The sequence below is a fragment of the Carettochelys insculpta genome, chromosome 4, assembly GCF_033958435.1.
Source record: "Carettochelys insculpta isolate YL-2023 chromosome 4, ASM3395843v1, whole genome shotgun sequence".
NCBI classification, from domain to species: domain Eukaryota; kingdom Metazoa; phylum Chordata; order Testudines; family Carettochelyidae; genus Carettochelys; species Carettochelys insculpta.
In genome coordinates, this window is record NC_134140.1 from 127,034,060 (window position 1) to 127,053,515 (window position 19,456).

Genomic DNA, 19,456 nt, shown 5'->3' on the forward strand with positions numbered 1-19,456 from the left:
CGCCCTGTGACCCTGTCTGCAGCTGTGCCTGGCACCCTTATTTCGATGTGTGCTACTTTGGCGTGTAGACGTTCCCTCGCAGCGCCTATTTCGATGTGGTGCCGCGCAACGTCGAAGTTGAACATCGACGTTGCCAGCCCTGGAGGACGTGTAGACGTTATTCATCGAAATAGCCTATTTCGATGTTGCTACATCGAAATAAGCTATTTCGATGTTGGCTTCACGTGTAGACGTAGCCCTTGACTTCAGCAAAGCTTTTGATAGGGCCTCCCGAAGTGTTCTTGCCAGCAAGTTTAAAAATATGGTCTAGATGAACAGACTGTAAGTTGGACAGAAAGCTGGCTGGATCATTGGGTACAACAAGTAGCAATCAATGGCTTGAGTCTAGTTGGCAGAGTGACCCACAGTTTGGGGTCCTGGGACCAGTACTGTTCAACATCTTCGTTACCGAACTGGATGAGGGGAGGGATTGCACCCTCAGCAAGTTCGTGCATGACACTAAGCTGAGGAGAGAGGTAGATATGCGGGAGAGTAGAGATAGGATCCAAAGTGACCTAGATGAATTGGATTGGGCCAAAGGAAATCTGCGAAGGTTCAACAAAGACAAGCGCAGAGTCCTCCACTTAGAAGGGAAGAATCCCATGCTACTGGCTGGGGACCGAGTGGCTAAGCAGCAGTTCTGCAGAAAATCACCCACAGATTACAGTAGATGAGAAACTGGATATGAGTCAATACCGTGCCCTAACAGCACATTAGGCTGCATTAGTAGGAGCACTGTGAAGTGGAGAAAGTCCAGCAACAAAAATGATTTAGGGCACTGGAACACAGGACTTATCAGGAGAGGCCAAGGGAAGTGAGCTTATTTAGTTTGTAAAAGAGAACAAATGAGGGGGAATTTGATAGTAGCCTTCAACTACCTGAAGGGAGGGTTCCAAAGAGAATGGAGCCAGGCTATTCTCAGTGATGGCTGATGACACAACAAGGAACAATGGTCTCAAGTTGCAGTGGGGGAAGTCTACCTTGGTATTAGCAAAAACTAGCGGGGTGGTGAAGCACTAAAAAGGGTTGTCTAGAGCAGTGGTGGAATCTCTATCTTCAGAGACCTGACAGAGCCCCAGCTCGAATGAGTTAGTTGAGGTTGATCCTGCTCTGAGCAGGGAATTTGGACTAGGTGAATTCCTAAGGTCTCTTCCAACCCTAATTTTCTATGATTCTGTGATAATAGGAGCAACAACAACAAAAACCCCAAACCTAAAAATTTCTGCAGCCAATTAGTAAATCACTTTAGTAAGACAGAGGTAACGGGCTGACAACTTATTTATGGTAGGTTACGCAATTCCCACTACCATGATACCATGAACACTTCACACTGTTTTTTCCTCTCCAGCTGCATCTACACGAGCCAGCAACTTCAAAGTAGCCACGCCAACTTCGAAATAGCGCCCGCCACGTCTACACGTGGCGAGCGCTATTTCGAATTTGAAATTGACATAAGGCGGCGAGACGTCGAAGTCGCTATCCCCATCAGGAGATGGGAATAGCACCCTACTTCGACGTTGCACGTTGAAGTGGGGCACATATAGGCGATCTGCGTCCCGCAACATTGAAAGAGCGGGGTCCGCCATGGCGGCCATCAGCTGAGGGGTTGAGAGACGTTCTCTCCAGCCCCTGAGCTCTATGGTCACCACGTGCAGCAGCCCCTTAAAGCTCCCCGCCCCCTGCGTTCCTGCGCAGGAAGCTGAAAGAGTGTGCAGGTGGCAGCACAGCCACGCAGCCAGCCTGCACGTCCTCCCAGAGCCTCAACCCACCATCCCCGCAGCGATGGCCACTCGCCAGCCCCCCAAGCGCCCCCAGGGCACCCCCCCCCCAAGGGGAGCCAGGGCTCCCAGCCAGCCAGCCAGCCTGGGAAGAGGCAGCGGGGCCCCTCCTGGATGGAGGCTGAGATCCAGGACCTGCTGGGGCTCTGGGGCAAGGAGGAGGTGCTCCAGGTAATGGGGAGCAAGAGGCGCAACGCGGATGCGTTCGCTCGGCTGGCCGAGGGCCTGGCTGCCCGGGGTCACCCTGCCCGCACTCCTGACCACATCAGGAGTAAGGTGAAGGAGCTGCGGCAGGGTTACACCCGGGCCCAGGATTCGGCCAGCTGATCTGGGGCCGCCCCCGCCACTTGCCCCTTTTACAGGGAGCTCAGGGCCATCCTGGGCCCCCGGTACACCTCCTCCTCCCCGGCCACCCTTGACACCTCGGCCGACGAGCCCCAGCAGGCCCTGGAGATGGAGTCCACCCCGGAGGCAAGCCCTGCACCCCAGGGGCCCCCCCAGAAGCCCACCCCTGGGATGCCAGAGGAGGAAGAGGGGAAATCCTCCTCCAGAGACAGGGGGCTGAGGATCGCCATCCCATCCCAGAGCTCCAGCAGGGTGTCCACCCAGAGGGTGTCCCCCAACCGTGGGAGTGGACCATCAGGTATGTACCCCCCCCGCCGGTGCACACCCCCGGGGTTAAGGGACGGGGACAAGAGACACCACCAGCGCCCTCCACATGCCCAGATGACCATGGGCCTAAGAACAGCAGTGGCATGTCCCTCAGAAGAGTGCATCAGCCCCTGCCCCCCAGCAGGACAGTGCCATGCCCCATCCCTGGGGATGGGGGGAGCGGAACCCAGGGTCCCCTGAGGGGGGTGGGACACCCATCATCATCAGCAGCATCTCCCGGGGAGGGGGATGGGGAACCAGCAGCAGAGGGGTGGGGGGACAAGGGCCACGGACCAGGGCCCATACTAACGGCTGTCTCCACTCTTCTTCCCCACTGTGCTCCGCAGCTGCACCATCGGAGGGCCTGGAGAGCGCCGGCGAGGTGTCAGTGGTCCCGGAGAGCCCACCGGGGCCATCCCAGCAGGCCAGCCCCTCGGCAGAGCAACGACCAGCCCCAGGACGAGGCCGACGGCGGAGCCACCACCAGAAGACGGCCACGGACCCCCAGCTGCTCGCGACCCTCCACCGTCAGCTGGAGGTGTCGGAGCAGCACCTGTGGGTGGAGGAGTGGTGGTTCGAGCTACAAGAGCGAGCGCTGGCCTGGCGCCAGGAGGCTTGGGGGGCCTTCATGCGCACATTCGAGAGCATAGCGGAACACCTGGCCCCCCATGCCGCGCTGCCTGCCGCTCTGCCTGCCGCTCGCCACCCTGGGGCCTGCCGCTGAGGGGGACCTGGGGCCTGCAGACACCCGCCGGCCGTATCTGCCGGTTCACCCGGCCCCCAGCCAGCCTCGGCCAGGGCTCCAGCCAAGGCGAGGGTCGCGCCCTCCAACCCCAGGCGCTTGACAGTAGGGGTGCGGGGCCGAGGACGTGGCCCCCCCCACTTTGTACATATCCCCCATTATTTGTATATAGTTTGTGTTGGACCCCTGTTTTGTTATGGTACCTGCCCCCCCATGTAAATAGTTCCCCCCTTTTTTTCTCTCTATATATATTGTATTTAAGAAGACATTTCACTGTTTGGTTTAAAAAAACAGGTCCATTTATTTGCAAGAAAACTGGGGCGGGGTGTGCTCTTGGGTGGTCTGTGGTGTGGACATGGGGGGCAGGGAGTGTTGTGGAGGATGGGGGTTGCACTGGGTGGCCTGCCAGCGTTCACCCCACAGCCTGGTCAAAATGGGACCGCAGGGCCTCCCGGACCCGGACCCCCTCGGGGTCGACCTGGCGACTGGGGGCAGCAGGTGGCTGCATGTCGGCCCTGCCAGCCTCCACAGCCCAGCCCTGGAAGAAGGCCTCCCCCTTCCTCTCCACCAGGTTGTGGAGTGCGCTGCACGTGCCCACAACCTGGGGGATGTTGGTGGGGCCCGCATCCAGGCAGGTGAGGAGACACCTCCAGCACCCTTTGAGGCAGCCGAAAGTGCGCTCGACCACCTGGCGTGCATGTTTCAACCACATGTTGAACCGCTCCTGGCTGGCTGTGAGATGGCCCGTGTAAGGGTGCATGAGCCAGGGCCAGAGGGGGTACGCTGCGTCTGCGACGCAGAGGGGCATGGTGGTGTCCCCCACAGGGATCTCCCGCTAGGGGATGTAGGTCCCCGCCTTCAGCCGGCGGCACAGGCCCAAATTTCTGAAGACCCGGGCGTCGTGGGTGCTGCCAGGCCAGCCAACATAAATGTCCAGGAAGAAGGCCCGGCTGTCCACCAAGGCCTGGAGGACCACCGAATGGTATCCCTTCCTGTTGAGGAAGCATCCTCCACTGTGCTCCAGGGCATGGATGGGGATATGGGTCCCATCCAGAGCCCCAAAGCAATTTGGGAAGCCCAGGCTGGCAAACCCTGCAATGGCAGCATCAGGGTCCCCAAGCCGCACGAGCCTGTGGAGGAGCAGGGCGTTGATTGCACAGACGACCTGCAGGGGAAGGACATGAGAGAGCACCAGTGAGGGGTGTGCAGGGTGTGTCTGGCCCTCCACCCCAGGGCTCCCCCCTCCCAGGGTTCCCCCCTGCCGGGTCCTCTTACCTACATGAGGACAGCCCCGACGGTGGCCTTGCCCACACCAAACTGCTGCCCCATGGATCGGTAGCTATCTGGAGTGGCCACCTTCCAGACAGCGATGCCGACCCGTTTCTCAACCGTGAGGGCACATCGCATGGAGGTGTCCTGGTGCCGTAAGGCAGGGGTGAGCCACTGGCAGAGCTCCAGGAATCTCTGCCAGCTCATGCGGAACTTCTGGAGCCAGTGGTCATTGTCCCACTCGCCGAGCACCAGCCGCTCCCACCAGTCGGTGCTCGTGGGGTATCTCCACAGCCGGCGGCGCGTGCAGCCAGGGGGAGGGGGGGTCGGATGGCAGCAAGGTCTGGGGCTGCTTCCTCATCCCCTGGGGGCAGCTCCTCTTCCGCGAATAAAAGGTGGTCAGCTGCCTCCTGCATAGCATCGATCAGGGCAAGCACTGCTCCTGCAGGGGCGGGTGTGTGGACCTCTGGCTGCTGCTGCTGCTGCTGGGGGTCCAGACTGCTTCGACGAGGTGTGCGTGCCTGTGGCTTTGCAGACTGTGTGCTGTGCAGGCTGAGTGTGTCTGGGAGGGGCCCTTTAAGGGCGTGGCTAGCTGTTGCCCCGTAAGTGCTAGTCTGCCCTGTGACCCTGTCTGCAGCTGCTCCAGGCACCCTTATTTCGATGTGGGCCTCTTTGGCGTGTAGACGCTCCCCAGCAGCGCCTACTTCAATGTAGTGCTGCCCAACGTCAACGTTGAAAGTCGACGGCACCAGCCCTGGAGGACGTGTAGACGCTATTCATCGAAATACCTTATTTCGATTTCGCTACATCTAAATAAGCTATTTCGATGTAGCGTCCCTGTGTAGATGTAGCTTCCCTCTGCAGTACAGATGTGCTATTACCACATTGTACAGATGGAAACAGCCATTGTGAAGCTAAGTGACTGACCCGAGGTCCCAGAGGATATCTGTAGCTGGGCCAGCAAGTGGACCCAGGTCTCCTAAACTCCAGTCTAGTGCCCTAATCACTAAACGATCCTTGCTTCTGAGCTCTCCTTAAAGAGGAAAGGTTACTGTGCCTGTGGTTGGACCTCTGCCAGTGAGCACCATCTCTGTATATTTGTGGAGGGAGAGGGGTAGTTAATTGCATGGATGCTTGTTCCTTCTGCTGTGACCTGTTTGGCCACTGAGGTGAATTCTGCTTCCTGCCGCCTGCGCGTGCACAGGTTAGGGTTACCTATCACGTGGCACAGGTCAGTAGCTAACAATGCATGTTTCTGTTGGCAATGATCACCTCCACGTGGAAGCCAGCAAACATGCAGAGTTCTGTGCTCATTTCTTCTCCCCACAGGACAATCTTGTCTCATTTCACAGAACACCCGAATAAATGAATGAACGCACCAGATGCACCATCATTCTCCACCAAACAGGCCAGCCTATTCCCTTTGCGTGAACAAACAAAACGCCCCATATCCATTATCTAAAGGCAGGAGAAATTATAATGGCGCAGGAGGGTGAGGCAGTGAACAACGATGAATGGTGTCTTTCATGGCCTTCTGGGGTGCTGTGAAAGAGACTCAAGTTCCACTGATCCAGTTTTCACACCCCACAAGCATATGCGTTGTACAGCCAGATGCCACCCTAGGATTGGCCAATGAATTAAATGTTTTGCTGGTATTAGCAAGGACTACACCCAAAAGAACTGAGCTTTGCTGGACTCATCAAGAGGACTCCATACCAGCCATGCACTTTCTTACCTAGACCAGATCCATAAGAGTGTGGCTTGCTTAGGTAAGAGAGCAAAAGGTGGCGTTATAGTGCAAGGAGGAGTGTGCAGAACCAGTGCACCATGAGGCGATCGTGAGGGTTTGCTGCTACACAAAAGGGCTTCTCCATTATCAATCACCTAAGTCCTGTAGCACAGGGGTCAGCAACCCCCGGCATGGGTGCCCTTCCTCCCCCATGCAGCTGGGAGCTTGCTCAAAGCCATGTCCCCTGTGGATTAACATAAGACCAGCAACCACCACCTAAAGGCCAAAGCTCCGCCTGCTGATTTATTCGTGAACAAAGCTGTTGTCAGTAGGACTATTAGTGACTTTAAAAAGCATCACTTGCACTCAGACCCGACACAGAGGTCACAAGGTCACATTTCAGCGCTCCGCTCAGAAAGGTTGTTGACCCCTGTTCTAGTGCTTACTACCCCTTGCTACTTACTTAGAACTTACACAGGGATATTCCACTGATAATTTTGCACAAGTAAGAACCGGTCAGGTGGATCAGGACTTAAAGGAATACTCCTCTTCTCACTAATGTGGCAATTCTTTTACCATTTTTATAATGCCCTGGACACTCGCTTTCAGAAAAAAGACCACTGATTAGTATTCTTCCTCCCCTCCTGAAACACATTCAAAAAAGTGGAGGCAACCTCTTACACGTTCTTCCAGCTGCAGCTGGAGAAATACATAAGGTCCCAATGCACTTGGCTCTCCATAAACATTCTTGTCAGCCATATTCCTAAGCCATGTTTCCATCATGGCTGACAAGATGTCTAGTCCGTAGCAGCCTCAATCCTCAGCTCCTCCCAGTAGGTGAAGCCAGATGGAAACGGCCATTTACTTCACTCTGATCCTGGGGGCGGCCCCTTGGGAAGTTTAGAATCACCCCAGCAATGAGGATTGCTCCGAACACATTCCAGTACACCAGGAGCTCCGAGGACTAGAGGCACAGGACCAGGACACATCCTCTGGGGACTCTGAGCAGGGAAAAGCAGCCTGCTCTCCAGTCCCTCAATGGGTAAATAGCCCAAAGCGAAGATCAGAAATGAGTGCAGGAGGTCCCTGGCAGGGAGGTTCTTTGCTTAAAAATGTCATCAAGTCTGGGAGCTGGCTTTGAATAGGCAAAAGCTGCCGCCTCTGAATTGAGGTGGACAGTCAGAGAGCAAAGAAATAATAATGCTATTATCAATAGATACTTAAGACCACTTACCATGTGGGTTTGGCCTTCATGCTGGCAAAATCCTTCCGTTCCGGAGGCGCACTCAGGGCAGCATGCACTGGGGGCTATCCAGAGCACCTCCCCCTGAAAGAATACAAGCAGTTTAAAAGCAATGCTGTTAATCAAGGACTTCACCCTGGGGAGCGGCTGCACTGCTCGGCAATGCTGAATTTACTCTTATGCCCAACATTGTGCACGGAAATTTTTTGTTCACTTTCCAAAACGTAACCTTTTCAAAATTTGAAAAATACTGACCATCTTTTTTATATTGCCTGGTAATATTTTATATAGGCCCTCTAAGTGGTCCCAGTGGCACATTGGCTGCCACACTGTCGGGTAACAGATGAAACTATCTGGCACACATGTTCAGGCTACTGTGCCATATGCAGAGCAGAAGAGATAAGCAAAGAAAGTTAGCAAAAGCTCTGGAGGTGCTTTGCTTCCACCCCAGAACACCTCCACGACCTGTGCTCAGCAGACTTTGCATTTCAGCCTTCCCAAATGCGTTTTAAATATCCCCGACGCTGGCAGCGTGCCACACAGATGCCACAAAGGAATGTGATATGAGACCTTACCCTGGCAAGGATTCCACAGATGTCAACAGCACCTGAGGATGCTTGGTACCGTCTGGGAGGTGCTCAGAATCCCTCAGGATTAGGCCCACAGTGACAAAGCAGAGATAGTTTTACTTGTACAAACACAACAGGAACAAGCAAACCTCTCTCTCTCTCTCTCTCTCTCTCTCTCACACACACACACACAGAAGTAATTGGGAATACGAAAAGGCAACAAAGAGAAGCCACATCTTAGGGGTTTGCCCCAACGTCACCTTGAAAATACCATAAGAGTATTCCCATGCAGAACATGCTCCATGCCGGCCCTTTCAGAAGGGCACCATAGGTGTAAAAAAAGTGGATTTTGACATATACAGTCCTACTGAGACCAGTACTAGCTGTTTCCTAGAAGGCGGAAGAAGTCCTGCAGCAGGTATTTAAAGAATAACTCCCTGACAGGAGCTGTTCGTTCCTCACCCCTTCAGTTACTGGTTGGTTTATACCCTGAAGTACAAGGCATGACCCCTTCCAGAAAGGTTTTCCTAAATTAATGAAACACCGGATGCTCTCATTACCCACAAAAATGTCCATTCCTTTTCGGACTCCTGCTCTGCTCTTGGCCTTGATGACATCTTCTGACATTGAGTTCCACAGGTAATTTATGCATTGCATGAAAAATCAGCTCATTTTCTGAGTTTTAAATGGGCTGTTTTTCAATTTGCCCTTCTCCTTTTGTTATGAGAAGAATAGAATTGTTCAGCCTCTGTGCTCTGTCCCATTCATTTTGCATGTCCCTACAGGTTGAACCCCTCTCATCTGGCACTCCTGGAACCTGACTCATGCTGGACGAGAGAATTGCTGGACCACGGGAGGTCAGAAGTATTAACAACACTTCCACTTCTGACTTGGCTCTTGGAAGACATTTGGGGGTAAATTACAGCTAAATAACAGCACAGAACACTGAGGGACAAGACTGGTGCCTGGAAACAAACTTTATGGGACCACAGAAAACTTGGCTACACCCATGGGAAGTGGTCGCCTAAAGAGTTCCAGATTAGATAGGTTCTACCTGTATTGTATTTCCTGTTACTCATCTCCTCCCTAACATAAAACCAGTCCATCTAATATACAAACAGGATTAATGATAGACAAAATTGGAAACCACCTACCCTTTCACTGTTAATAACCAATTTGGTGCTACTGGGGACAACTGCAAGGGCTCTTTAAAGCTCAACATTTTTAATCTTGGCAGTGTCTCTTTGAAATACAGGCTTTTATTGATATTCTTATGTCCCCGCACTCATTATCTGGGCCCAACTGAAACCCAGACCCTGGGCCCAATTAGCTTTGACCAGCAGCGAAGGCTCACTGGGAAACAGACAAATGAAAAGACAACAAAAGCCCAGACCAACCAAAGGCACAATTCTCGCTCTGTTGCTGTTTATGGCTGTGTCTACACGTGCCCCAAACTTCGAAATGGCCATGCAAATGGCCATTTCGAAGTTTACTAATGAAGCGCTGAAATGCATATTCAGCGCTTCATTAGCATGCGGGCGGCAGCGGCGCTTCGAAATTGACGAGCCTTGCCGCCGCGCGGCGCGTCCAGACGGGGCTCCTTTTCGAAAGCACGCCACCTACTTCGAAGTCCCCTTATTCCCATGAGCTCATGGGAATAAGGGGACTTCGAAGAAGGTGGCGTCCTTTCGAAAAGGAGCCCCGTCTGGACGCGCCGCGCGGCGGCAAGGCTCGTCAATTTCGAAGCGCCGCTGCCACCCGCATGCTAATGAAGCTCTGAATATGCATTTCAGCGCTTCATTAGTAAACTTCGAAATGGCCATTTGCATGGCCATTTCGAAGTTTGGGGCACGTGTAGACACAGCCTATAAGAGCAGGGAGCACCCATCTGTTTGTTATGCAGCAATCCAAGCCCCTCGGCTCAGTCTAAAGGCGATTCCCAGCTGTGTCCAGGCTGTTGTGGAACGCTGCAGCACACTGGCACCTTTTCATATAATCCGAACTCCCTCAGTGGCTCATTTGCCACATGTAGCATGCAAATGGTTCCCTTGCCAAGTCTCCAAGTCCCACAGGAGGAGGAAACACACTAGTGGAACTTCCAAAATGCCTGCGTTTGCTGTTCGCAAAGGGCCGAACCCTGGTCTCATCTCTGCAAGCTCTGTGCAATCACTGATGTCAGCGCAGAGCAGGTGAGAAACGCTACCGTCCCTAATTAGCAGCAACGGGCACCCACGTTTCACTTCCTACAATCCCTGCTGAAAATCGGTCCCTTGGCTTTGGTGGAACTGCAGAGGCCTCAATGAAAACAGAACCTGGAGAGCGCTATTGCGATGCTAAGGAGAAGCCATTCATAATCAGGTGTTCAATGCAAATTTAACCATTGGAACTGTGAGGAAAAAAACCCAACCCTCTGCTTACATTGTGTCACCAGCGCTAAGCCCCTTATCCATCCCATCCCTGTTACATTCCAATATAATATTTCCACAGATGCACAGGGCTTAGGTTAAACCGAGGAAGAAAAACCTAATGACTCGAGTACACCCCACTCCTCACAGACAAAGCCAACAGGCGCATTTACCTTCTGAAAGTCACACCAAGGGTATTTGCAGACCACAGGTTCACAGACGACAATGTCACTAAGGCATCTGCACTCCTGGCAAGAATCAGGCTTCCAAATCGTGTTGTTCTGCAAACAAACATAAGCTCTGAATGAAACTTGCACTGTGCTCAAAACGTATGCCGTGCCATTATCTATTGGCTAACGATTAAATGACCTAAACAGATACAGATTAGACAGCCAAACCCTACAATGGACTCTGTAGACCCGATGCTGATTAGTAACCCCTTGCAGGGATATTCATTTCGTAATTTCAAACTTGTCATGAAAGGACAAGGCCATGCATAGAAAACCAATCTATTCCAACAGCAAGATAAGTGATTGTACATAACCTCCAAGAGCCTCAAGCTGACTGCTGTACCTCTTTGAAATCTCCTGTCTTCTCTAGGCTGGTTTTCAAAGCTGCCTTGGGCACCCAAGTCCCCAAGGTGCCTTTGATGACAAATAACTTTGGAAAAACAGCAAGAAGTCCTGTGGCACTTTCTAGACTAACAGATTTTTTGGAACATAGGCCTTTGTGGACCAAGACCCGCTTCACCAGACTGCACAGGAATGGAGGTTCCAGGGCAGGTCTTAGTATCATTATCATTCTAGTTCAATGAAAAATAAATACTCTGTCAATTATCATTAGACCTGCCCTGGAACCTCCATTCCAATGCAACTGATGAAGCGGGTCTTTGTCCATGAAAGCTTATGCTCCAAAAAAATCTGTTAGTCTAGGAAGTGCCACAGGACTTCTCGCTGTTTTTGCTGATACAGACTAACACAGAGACCCTTCTGATACGCAACTTTGGGTATCACTGATCATCCCAAAAATCTATAGTTGCTGCCGCTAGCTATTTACACCAGCAGCAGTCCAACGTTGACTGTAGCACAATGCGCCATGTGATGTGTACTTCTGTATCTCAATGGGAGTAAAGCCAGTAGTGTTCGTACATCATACAGGGACTGCTTTCAGAGCCGCTGAGTGCCTGTAACTCTTACTAACTTCAAGCAGAGTTGTACATGCTCAGTAACTCTGAAAACAAGGCCCTAAATCCATGTACACAATAAGAAGTGAAAATCATTCACTCTTGCATAGACACCTATAGAAGAGATAATGCAGAGAGCCAGAAGACTGAGATCATGCCCCTCCAGAGAGAGGCTTTATGGTATCTATGGAGGAAGCGCAAGGGAGGTTCTAAAGTAGGGGTATAATTTTGCACACATAGGGCCAGACTCTGATCTTTATGTTTTGATTAAGGCAATTTTTCCATTCACGGGTCTGCAAATTGAAACAAAGTTTCAGCTGTTTTGAGAAAAACTGGTGACTATATAATTTTGCTATGCTGATTTTAAAAATGGAATCCATTTTGCTCTATCATGTAAGGATTTTTCCACAAATCAGAAAGAAAAAATGAACATTTTTCATGCTTTTTATTCCAGCTTATGCATTAAAAACTTGGTAAATAGTAAGATATAGTTCTTTTAGAAGGTCTCTTTCGAATCCTTGTTTAAAGAACAAAGGAGCAACATGCGAAATTTAACAACTGAGTAATTTTAAATGATTAGATGCAACTGAATCTATGCTTTTTTGACAACTTTTTATGCATTCTACCGTCAGTCTCTCTTTTCAGGGACCAGCCATAATCAGCCATCATTTTGACATCCCAGCATTAGATCTCTTTTCCATCTTCTGGGTATCCTGATGAAATCTTTCCCCTTGCTCTTCACTGACACTTCCAAGATTTTTAGGAAAATAATCCCAATGTGAGTGCAAAAAATGAATGTTCAAGCTCATATTGCATCCAAGTCTTTCAAATTTGTTTAGCATGTTGCCAACAATGTTTTTTTTATTTAATCAGAAGTTTTATATGACATTTCTGAAGGCCACCCAAGTGTCTTTCTCTGTGTCATTCACGGTTTCATCAAAGTTAGTGTCAAGAATCAGTTTCCTGGTCTGAGGACCCACAAAGACATCTTCCTTAACTTTTTGGTAATTCAAAGCTGTTGCAAATGTACTTGAAACAGTCACCGTTCTCGTTTAACACTTTCACAAATTGTTTCATCAAACCTAGCTTGATGTAGAATGGAGTGGGCTCAATCAATAGAATGGAGTGGGCTCAATTGTTGGTTGGGCTCAACCAATTTTTCATGAATTATATTCTTGGGCCCAGGAGTCAGACTTTCCATTGGTGGTCACTGTTTCCTTACCCAATGAAGATCTCTCGCTCTGCTACCCCATTAACATAAAAAAATGGCATTTTTGGGTAACCAAAATATAACACAAAGTAAATATCATTTGAAACATAAAACAATGAAACAATTCTGTTTTGTTACTCTTCTAATATATAATAATTTGGCAATCCTCTTCAACAAAATTAAGCTAGATGGCATTCATTTTGATGAATTCAATCAACTGAAGTTATTTTTGCATGCAAGTTCTTGAAAATAAAGTCACTGCATATAGTTTTAATTTCTTGAAAATTAGTCACAGCATATATATATAACACATTATAATAGCATTTTTGAAAAAGTAAACTCCAGTTTTCAGAAAATCTGTATGACATGGGCAAAAATGGATAGAAGTTTTGAACTCAGCACCCCAAAATTAGTCAAGAACAGTTATTTGTTCTGAAACAATGAAATCCATGCAGAAGGGTCAATTATTCCCATGAAAAAAAAAAATCCAGCCTTGTGTACAAACGCTGGGTTCTCATGAAAAAATTGGCTCCTATGGGTTAATCGTCCCCACTACTCACTGTCTGAGTGAAAAAGCTGTTTTCATTCCTACACTGGACTTGTGCATACAGCAACATGGCATGGAAGTGTTTCTGACACAGAAACATTTATGTGCAAATACACGGGCACCCAAGATTTTGCCTACGAGCATTAGAGATCACCTCTACAACCCTAAATGAAAATTTACTACTAAAGTTCCTTTACATGCTGGCAGCAAAAACTGGGCTTAGACTGAACATAAATGTAATTCACATCTACTCTGCAAGGCTTGGTCTACACTAGACCTTACAGTCAACTGCAGATACAAAATTCTAGCTACAACAATTTTGTAGCTAGATTCAACATATCTGCAGTTGACTGTAAGGTCTTTCCTCACTAAGGGAGGTCAATGGGGACTGTTTCTCCCATCGACCTCCCTTGCTCCTCATGACAGCAGGAGTATGGAGGTCGACTGAGGACCCCAGAGAGATCGAGTTTGTCTGACTACCAGACATGTTAAATCGAACTCCAGAAGATTAACCCTGAATGCCATACGTGTGAAATCAAACCCCAGAAGATTGACCCTGAATGAGTTGATCTCCCCACAATTGTAGGCATACTCTGAGGCTCTCTTAAATTGCCAGAATGGTAGCAAGTGGACTTACTGCAAATGAGAATCAGGATATAGCCATTTTGGGGCGGGAAGAAAGAAAGCAGGAAAGGAGTTGGTAATCCACTTTTCTGAAATAAATGTAGAAATTAGAGGCTACGGGCCACATTGCGCTCATCTTGCTTAACGTAATTTCATTGGCTTCAATGAGAGAACTCTAACATTATGTCTTCACTACCCGGAAGATCAACCCGGTCAGGACCGATCTTCTGGGATTCAATTTCGTGCATCAAGCAGGGATGTACAAAATCGAACTATTAGTGTTGACAGTTGACCCCTGTACTTCTCAATACCATGAGAAGTAAGGGAGATCAATGGGAAAGTTTCTCCCATTGACCTCCCTCTGTGAGGACAGCCAGGGAAGCTGACTGTAGATTAAATCGATTCCAGCTACGCAATTGCCATGGCTGGAATTGTGTATCTACCATTGATTTAAGGTCTAGTGTAAACCTGGTCTGAGCGAAACAGGCAGGATTTCTCCTCCAAGTTTTTTATTGTAAGGTTTATTGGACAAATTGATGGCTCCTACCTCCCTTGTTGCAAAATTCATGTTTCTTGTGGAAATTGAATTCTTCTGAAGCTGGCAGTTTAGTTATAGCAACCACTTTCCTTCTCTGCTATTTGTTGTCATTTGTTTTAGCAAAATTGATAGCTTAGCTTCATTGGCAAATGAAAAGTACTGGGAATTGGGAACACTACAATTTCAAGGGCTTGCGCTAACTACTTATTAAGTGTATTTTTAAAACTTTCAATTAACTAATGACAAACTCGGGAAGGCTAGCTAATTTATTATTGAGATATGTTTTTCATTATGTAGCTACTATGCATGCATCAACCTGCCTTCACGCCACACAAGAGATTGACATTGCATACAGAAAAAGCTCTACAGAATCAAAGTTAAAATCTCACTGAAAATCGAGTTAGAATAGTGCCAGATTGTGCCACCTACACACACTGAGTAGTAACTTGCTCCAATTAAACTGAACTACTTCAGAAGTAAGGTGTTACTCAATGTGAATAAAGGACTACACTATGGGATAAAGTCAACATAAGTTATGCAAATGCTGCTATGTAAATAACACAGCTGGAGTCAACGTACCTTAGGTTGACTTTATGCAGTGTCTACACTGTACTGAGTTACCAGGAGAAACTCTCCCTTTGCCTTATCTTAAGCTTCTTGTTTCAGTGATGTGTCAGAGTCAGCAGTCAATTTAAGAGGTTGTCACTAGACCCTATAAATCAACTCCTGATTGACTGATCACAGTATTGTCAATCGATGGATAGTGCAGACATACCTGAGAGAAAATGTGGCGCATGGTTTAACACTAATTATACATTTTGAGCGAGCTGCTAATACTATGCCCACTGTTAAAATGCCAGTGTCCTTTACAGGCTGCATTTTCATAAGTGCACACGCTCTCAATGGGAACTGAATTCTTTTTAAAATAAGGCCACTTCATTACGTGCCAAAGCAGAAACCATTGGGTGTTGAGTTAACTTGAAACTCTGGCTCTAACCCCTCCAGTTTCCTGGGATGAAAGATTTCATTTGCACATAATTGGAAGGGGTCTTGAGGCACAGGCCATCAGTCGGGATTCTCTTGCACTTCCATCCTCTCTCTCTCTCTCTCTCTCTCTCTCTCTCTCTTTCCCACTCCCCAGCCTAGAAAGATTATTGAGACAACTGGCATTTTCTCTGCTTCAGAACCTGCCTTCTCACTGTGCTTCTGCTGTCTGCCCTACGAGTTGACCAAGTTTTCTCTCACAGTATCCACAGATTAACACCTTCAGCGTTGTGCCAATTCACTGCACTTCATTCATTGCTTCACTTTAGCTCCTGCCCAGCCTTGCAGGCTACGTCTACACTGCAGGCTCCTGTCGACAGAGCACGTCTAGACTGCAGGTCCCTCGGAAGAGGTCTGTGGGTCAGGAACACTCTGTCAACATCCCTGTACGCCTCACTCCATGAGGGAGAAGGGATGGCTCAAAAGAGGGTGTTTTTCCAATGTTTGGCCCCATGTGGCTGTCGGGCCATCTGTCGGAAAAAGCCTCTCTCAGCAGAAATGTTGGCAAAAGACACACATACCTTTAGCCGACAGCTCCCTACAGTCTCGGCACAGCCAAAGACAGCAGAGGTGATCGGAGAGCCACAGCTCGCTGCCAAACCCCACCACACTGCATGGGGAGAGCAGTACGCTACCGCTCCAACTCAACTAGGCAGGCTGACACAGGAGGAGAGGGACACCAAGGTTTCTCCCATCCCCTCCTCTCCTCATTCAGTGCAGCCTGAGCAACAGCTGAGCTCCCAATCCCCCTGTCATTCTTCTACCAAGGACCATATTGCTCATCAAGATGATGGCAGAATGAGATTCAGGAATCCAGGAAGGAGCCCTAGCTTTCACTCGGGATTTATTCTCCTGTCACGTCAAATCAAGCCCAAACAGCATTTTTACCTTGTTCGCAATGATAATATCCCACGGAGAATGATTTTTTATTTTTATTTTTTGTGGGCAAGAAGGTGAACGATGGAGCAGGGCAAAGCTGCTCGAACCGGAATGGAAAAAAGCATGTTCACTCATTGACTTGCAGCAAGCGTTTCATCGGTGTTAAACGTTATTCTTTGAACGTAGTTATGCCAACGTGCAGCTCATAAGCACTGAGACGTCTGCGAGCATGAAGAATTTGGAACTCAGTCCTTTTGATGGATCCTCTAATAAAGCTGAAGGCTGTATTAATCGTGAACACAGCAAAGGACCAGCAAACATTTATGGCCCCAATGTGCAAGATATAAATGACACAAAAGACAGACAGACATTTCTCCTTTGGTGATATACCTGGCCCTCCGAGCACACAGCTGTGATAGCAGAGTGCTAGCCTAGAATCTTTCTTTCTTGTGTGATTTAGTGTATAGTTACAGGATCAATTCAGAGTGAGTTGTAATGGTGTCAAACTCCACATAGTGTAGATAATTCATTCCAGTTCCTTTTCAGCTGTGTTGTGTCCTACACAGCTCATTTCTAGGAGTCCTGGAGGAGTCAGAATCTCAAATCTCTCTCCTCTGGCAAGAGTGATGTTTCACTTCTTTGTGAAAATGGTTGGATTTATCCATTCCCTGGCTCATTTTAGAGCAAGGAACATGTTCTGAGATGGCCCAGAGTGTGAGGGACAGATCATTCAAGTAAGCCCCATTCCTGCACTGAGTTCTCTGCAGGTGGATGCCAGATATGTCTGACATACCACATCTCTGTGCATGGACTTTATTATTTTATACCACGTTAAGCTAAGCCATTGTAGCTTCATCAGAAGGAAGAAAACTGGCTCCGACCTGCTGCTGATTTGTTTTTCTAAAAGCATTGAAGGTCAAATTAATCAATGGGTCTCTAGTTGGATCCTAAGCTTGCTCCGGCAGTTATCTGACCTGTAAGTGATTTTTTTTTTTACAGAGGGGTTGGGAAAAAATTGCAGATGATTTATGAGAGGCTAGTTTGGAAGATCAGCTTGGAAAACATAAGCCAAAACCTCAAGTACTGGCCATTTAAAGGATTACCAGTTAGACACCTACAGTAGACCCCTGACTTACACGATTTCCACTTATGCATTACTTGCAATAAAACAAGTCAAAATTGCGAGTGGTGGGGAGCCAGGTTCCCGACTCCCCACCACTCCCAGGAGCCAGGAACCTGACCAGCACAGCAGCGCTGGTTAGTTTCCTGGCTCCTGCAGGGAGCGGAGAGCCGGGAGCGGAGGGGAGCCAGGAGCCAGGCTGACCCCTGGTTCCCAGCTCCCCATCACTCTTAGAAGCCAGGAAACTGACCAGCACAGCAGCACTGGTCGGTTTCCCAGTTCCCGCAAGCAGAGAGAGCGGGAGTGGAGGTGAGCCAGGAGCCAGGCGCAGCCAGTACCAGGGCCCCTCTCCCACCCGGTCTGGACTTGGGCAAAATTCAACTTATGTGTGGTTGCCCAGGTATACAACCTATGTGTAAGTTGGGGATTTACTGTATATCAGACTGGTCTCAGCATATCAGACTGGTCTCTGAGAAGCAAGTTCCTCTGGCCAAGATGCCCAGCTCTGGACCTCGTGACCTACAACTAAAGCACACAAGTTTGACACTTTCAATGGGTCTAAAAATAATTTCAGTTTCTAGCTGCAGCTTTAGAAAAATCATCATGCATCTGTACTGTGTAACAGATTCACACTTGCTCCTCTTGAGTGAAGTATAATGTTCAGGCAAAATAATATCCAGGGGCAGGGTATTAACTTAAAATCTAGATGGGAGAAAAGCTGAATCTTTACCATCTCAGCAGGACCAGACTTAATGGGGAATCTGGGATGTTTCTCTGTCAGTTATCTTTAGTAGGTTTATTAACATTATATTATAACGTTAAAGGCATGTGATATATGTGCTGTTTATGGGAAAATGTATGGCTATACCTACTTTAATGGAAAAAATGTAAGCACCAAAAATATTATTTGTACATTATCTGCTTGTAGGTAGTACTTGGATGAAGTAGAGGACACGCTATCCTTCCCCAGCTCAATGCTTTTTCATTTATTTCCAAAGCAGTTTAGTTGCTACTGAGATGTGGCATGATCTCATGACCTCACAGACTAGCAGGTCCACTGATGAGCGAGGGGAGGCAGCCGTGACAGCCAGAGCTCCAGGCTCCTTTGAAGTGCCACACAAGCGCTGTTCCAGGTTGCTATAAGGAGAGGGGCGGGGGTGTACCACAGTCCTGGTGGCGCTAAGGCCATGGTTCTTAACCCTAACTGCAGCCTGCACCCCTTTGCTTCTCAAAATATGTTCTCACACCTCTTACCAAAAATCAAATATGTTCTCACACCCCTTATCAAAAATCAAGAATGTTCTCACATGCCTCATCAAAAATGGAGATGGGGGAGCCTACACACTTCTAAATGCACATTAAATATATGTAAAATTGTTTTATGTCATTACTCACCACAAATAGTAGTACAGGAGGCATACCAAAATATGCAAGTACTACCTAGAGATGTTGCGGAGTTTTGCTGTGGACATAAAGTGTAACTGACACGTCATGCGTCAAGGAATACCCCGCAACGAAGCGGCACGGTGTATTTTGTAGCAAGATAATTTCACAACAATAAGCTTAAGAACTTATAAATAATTTTTTTGCTTGTATATTACAGCAATCGTTAAAAAATGTATAATGTTAATAAGTACACAGGTTTGATGAAACAAAATAGTTGTACTTATGTGCCTGTGCTTAATTTGTGTTTTGGAAGATTCACCTTCCAAAAACATCTAGCATGTCTCGCACCCCCCAGAAAGGGCATCATGCATCCCCAGGGGGTGCATGCACCCCAGGTTAAGAACCACTGCTCTCAGGGCTAACTGCCTTAGGCCCTGCCCCTTCCACACTTGGCTCCGCCTCTTCTGGGGGCACAGAGCCAGGTCCCCCTCCCACCTTGC

The 19,456-nt window shown here is 48.5% G+C and overlaps 1 protein-coding gene across 4 annotated transcripts in view; it reads right to left on the reverse strand.

Moving 5' to 3' along the window:
* FRAS1 (Fraser extracellular matrix complex subunit 1) overlaps window positions 1-19,456 on the reverse strand; it is a 310,675-nt gene that overhangs the window by 198,238 nt on the left and 92,981 nt on the right. For all 4 annotated transcript variants that reach the window (XM_074993758.1, XM_074993759.1, XM_074993760.1 and 1 more), the window contains exons 3-4: window positions 10,599-10,706; window positions 7,443-7,535 (exon numbers count right to left, since the gene is read on the reverse strand). In XM_074993758.1, coding sequence (XP_074849859.1) covers window positions 7,443-7,535; window positions 10,599-10,706 — 201 coding nt within the window. The remainder of the gene's footprint in view (window positions 1-7,442; window positions 7,536-10,598; window positions 10,707-19,456) is intronic.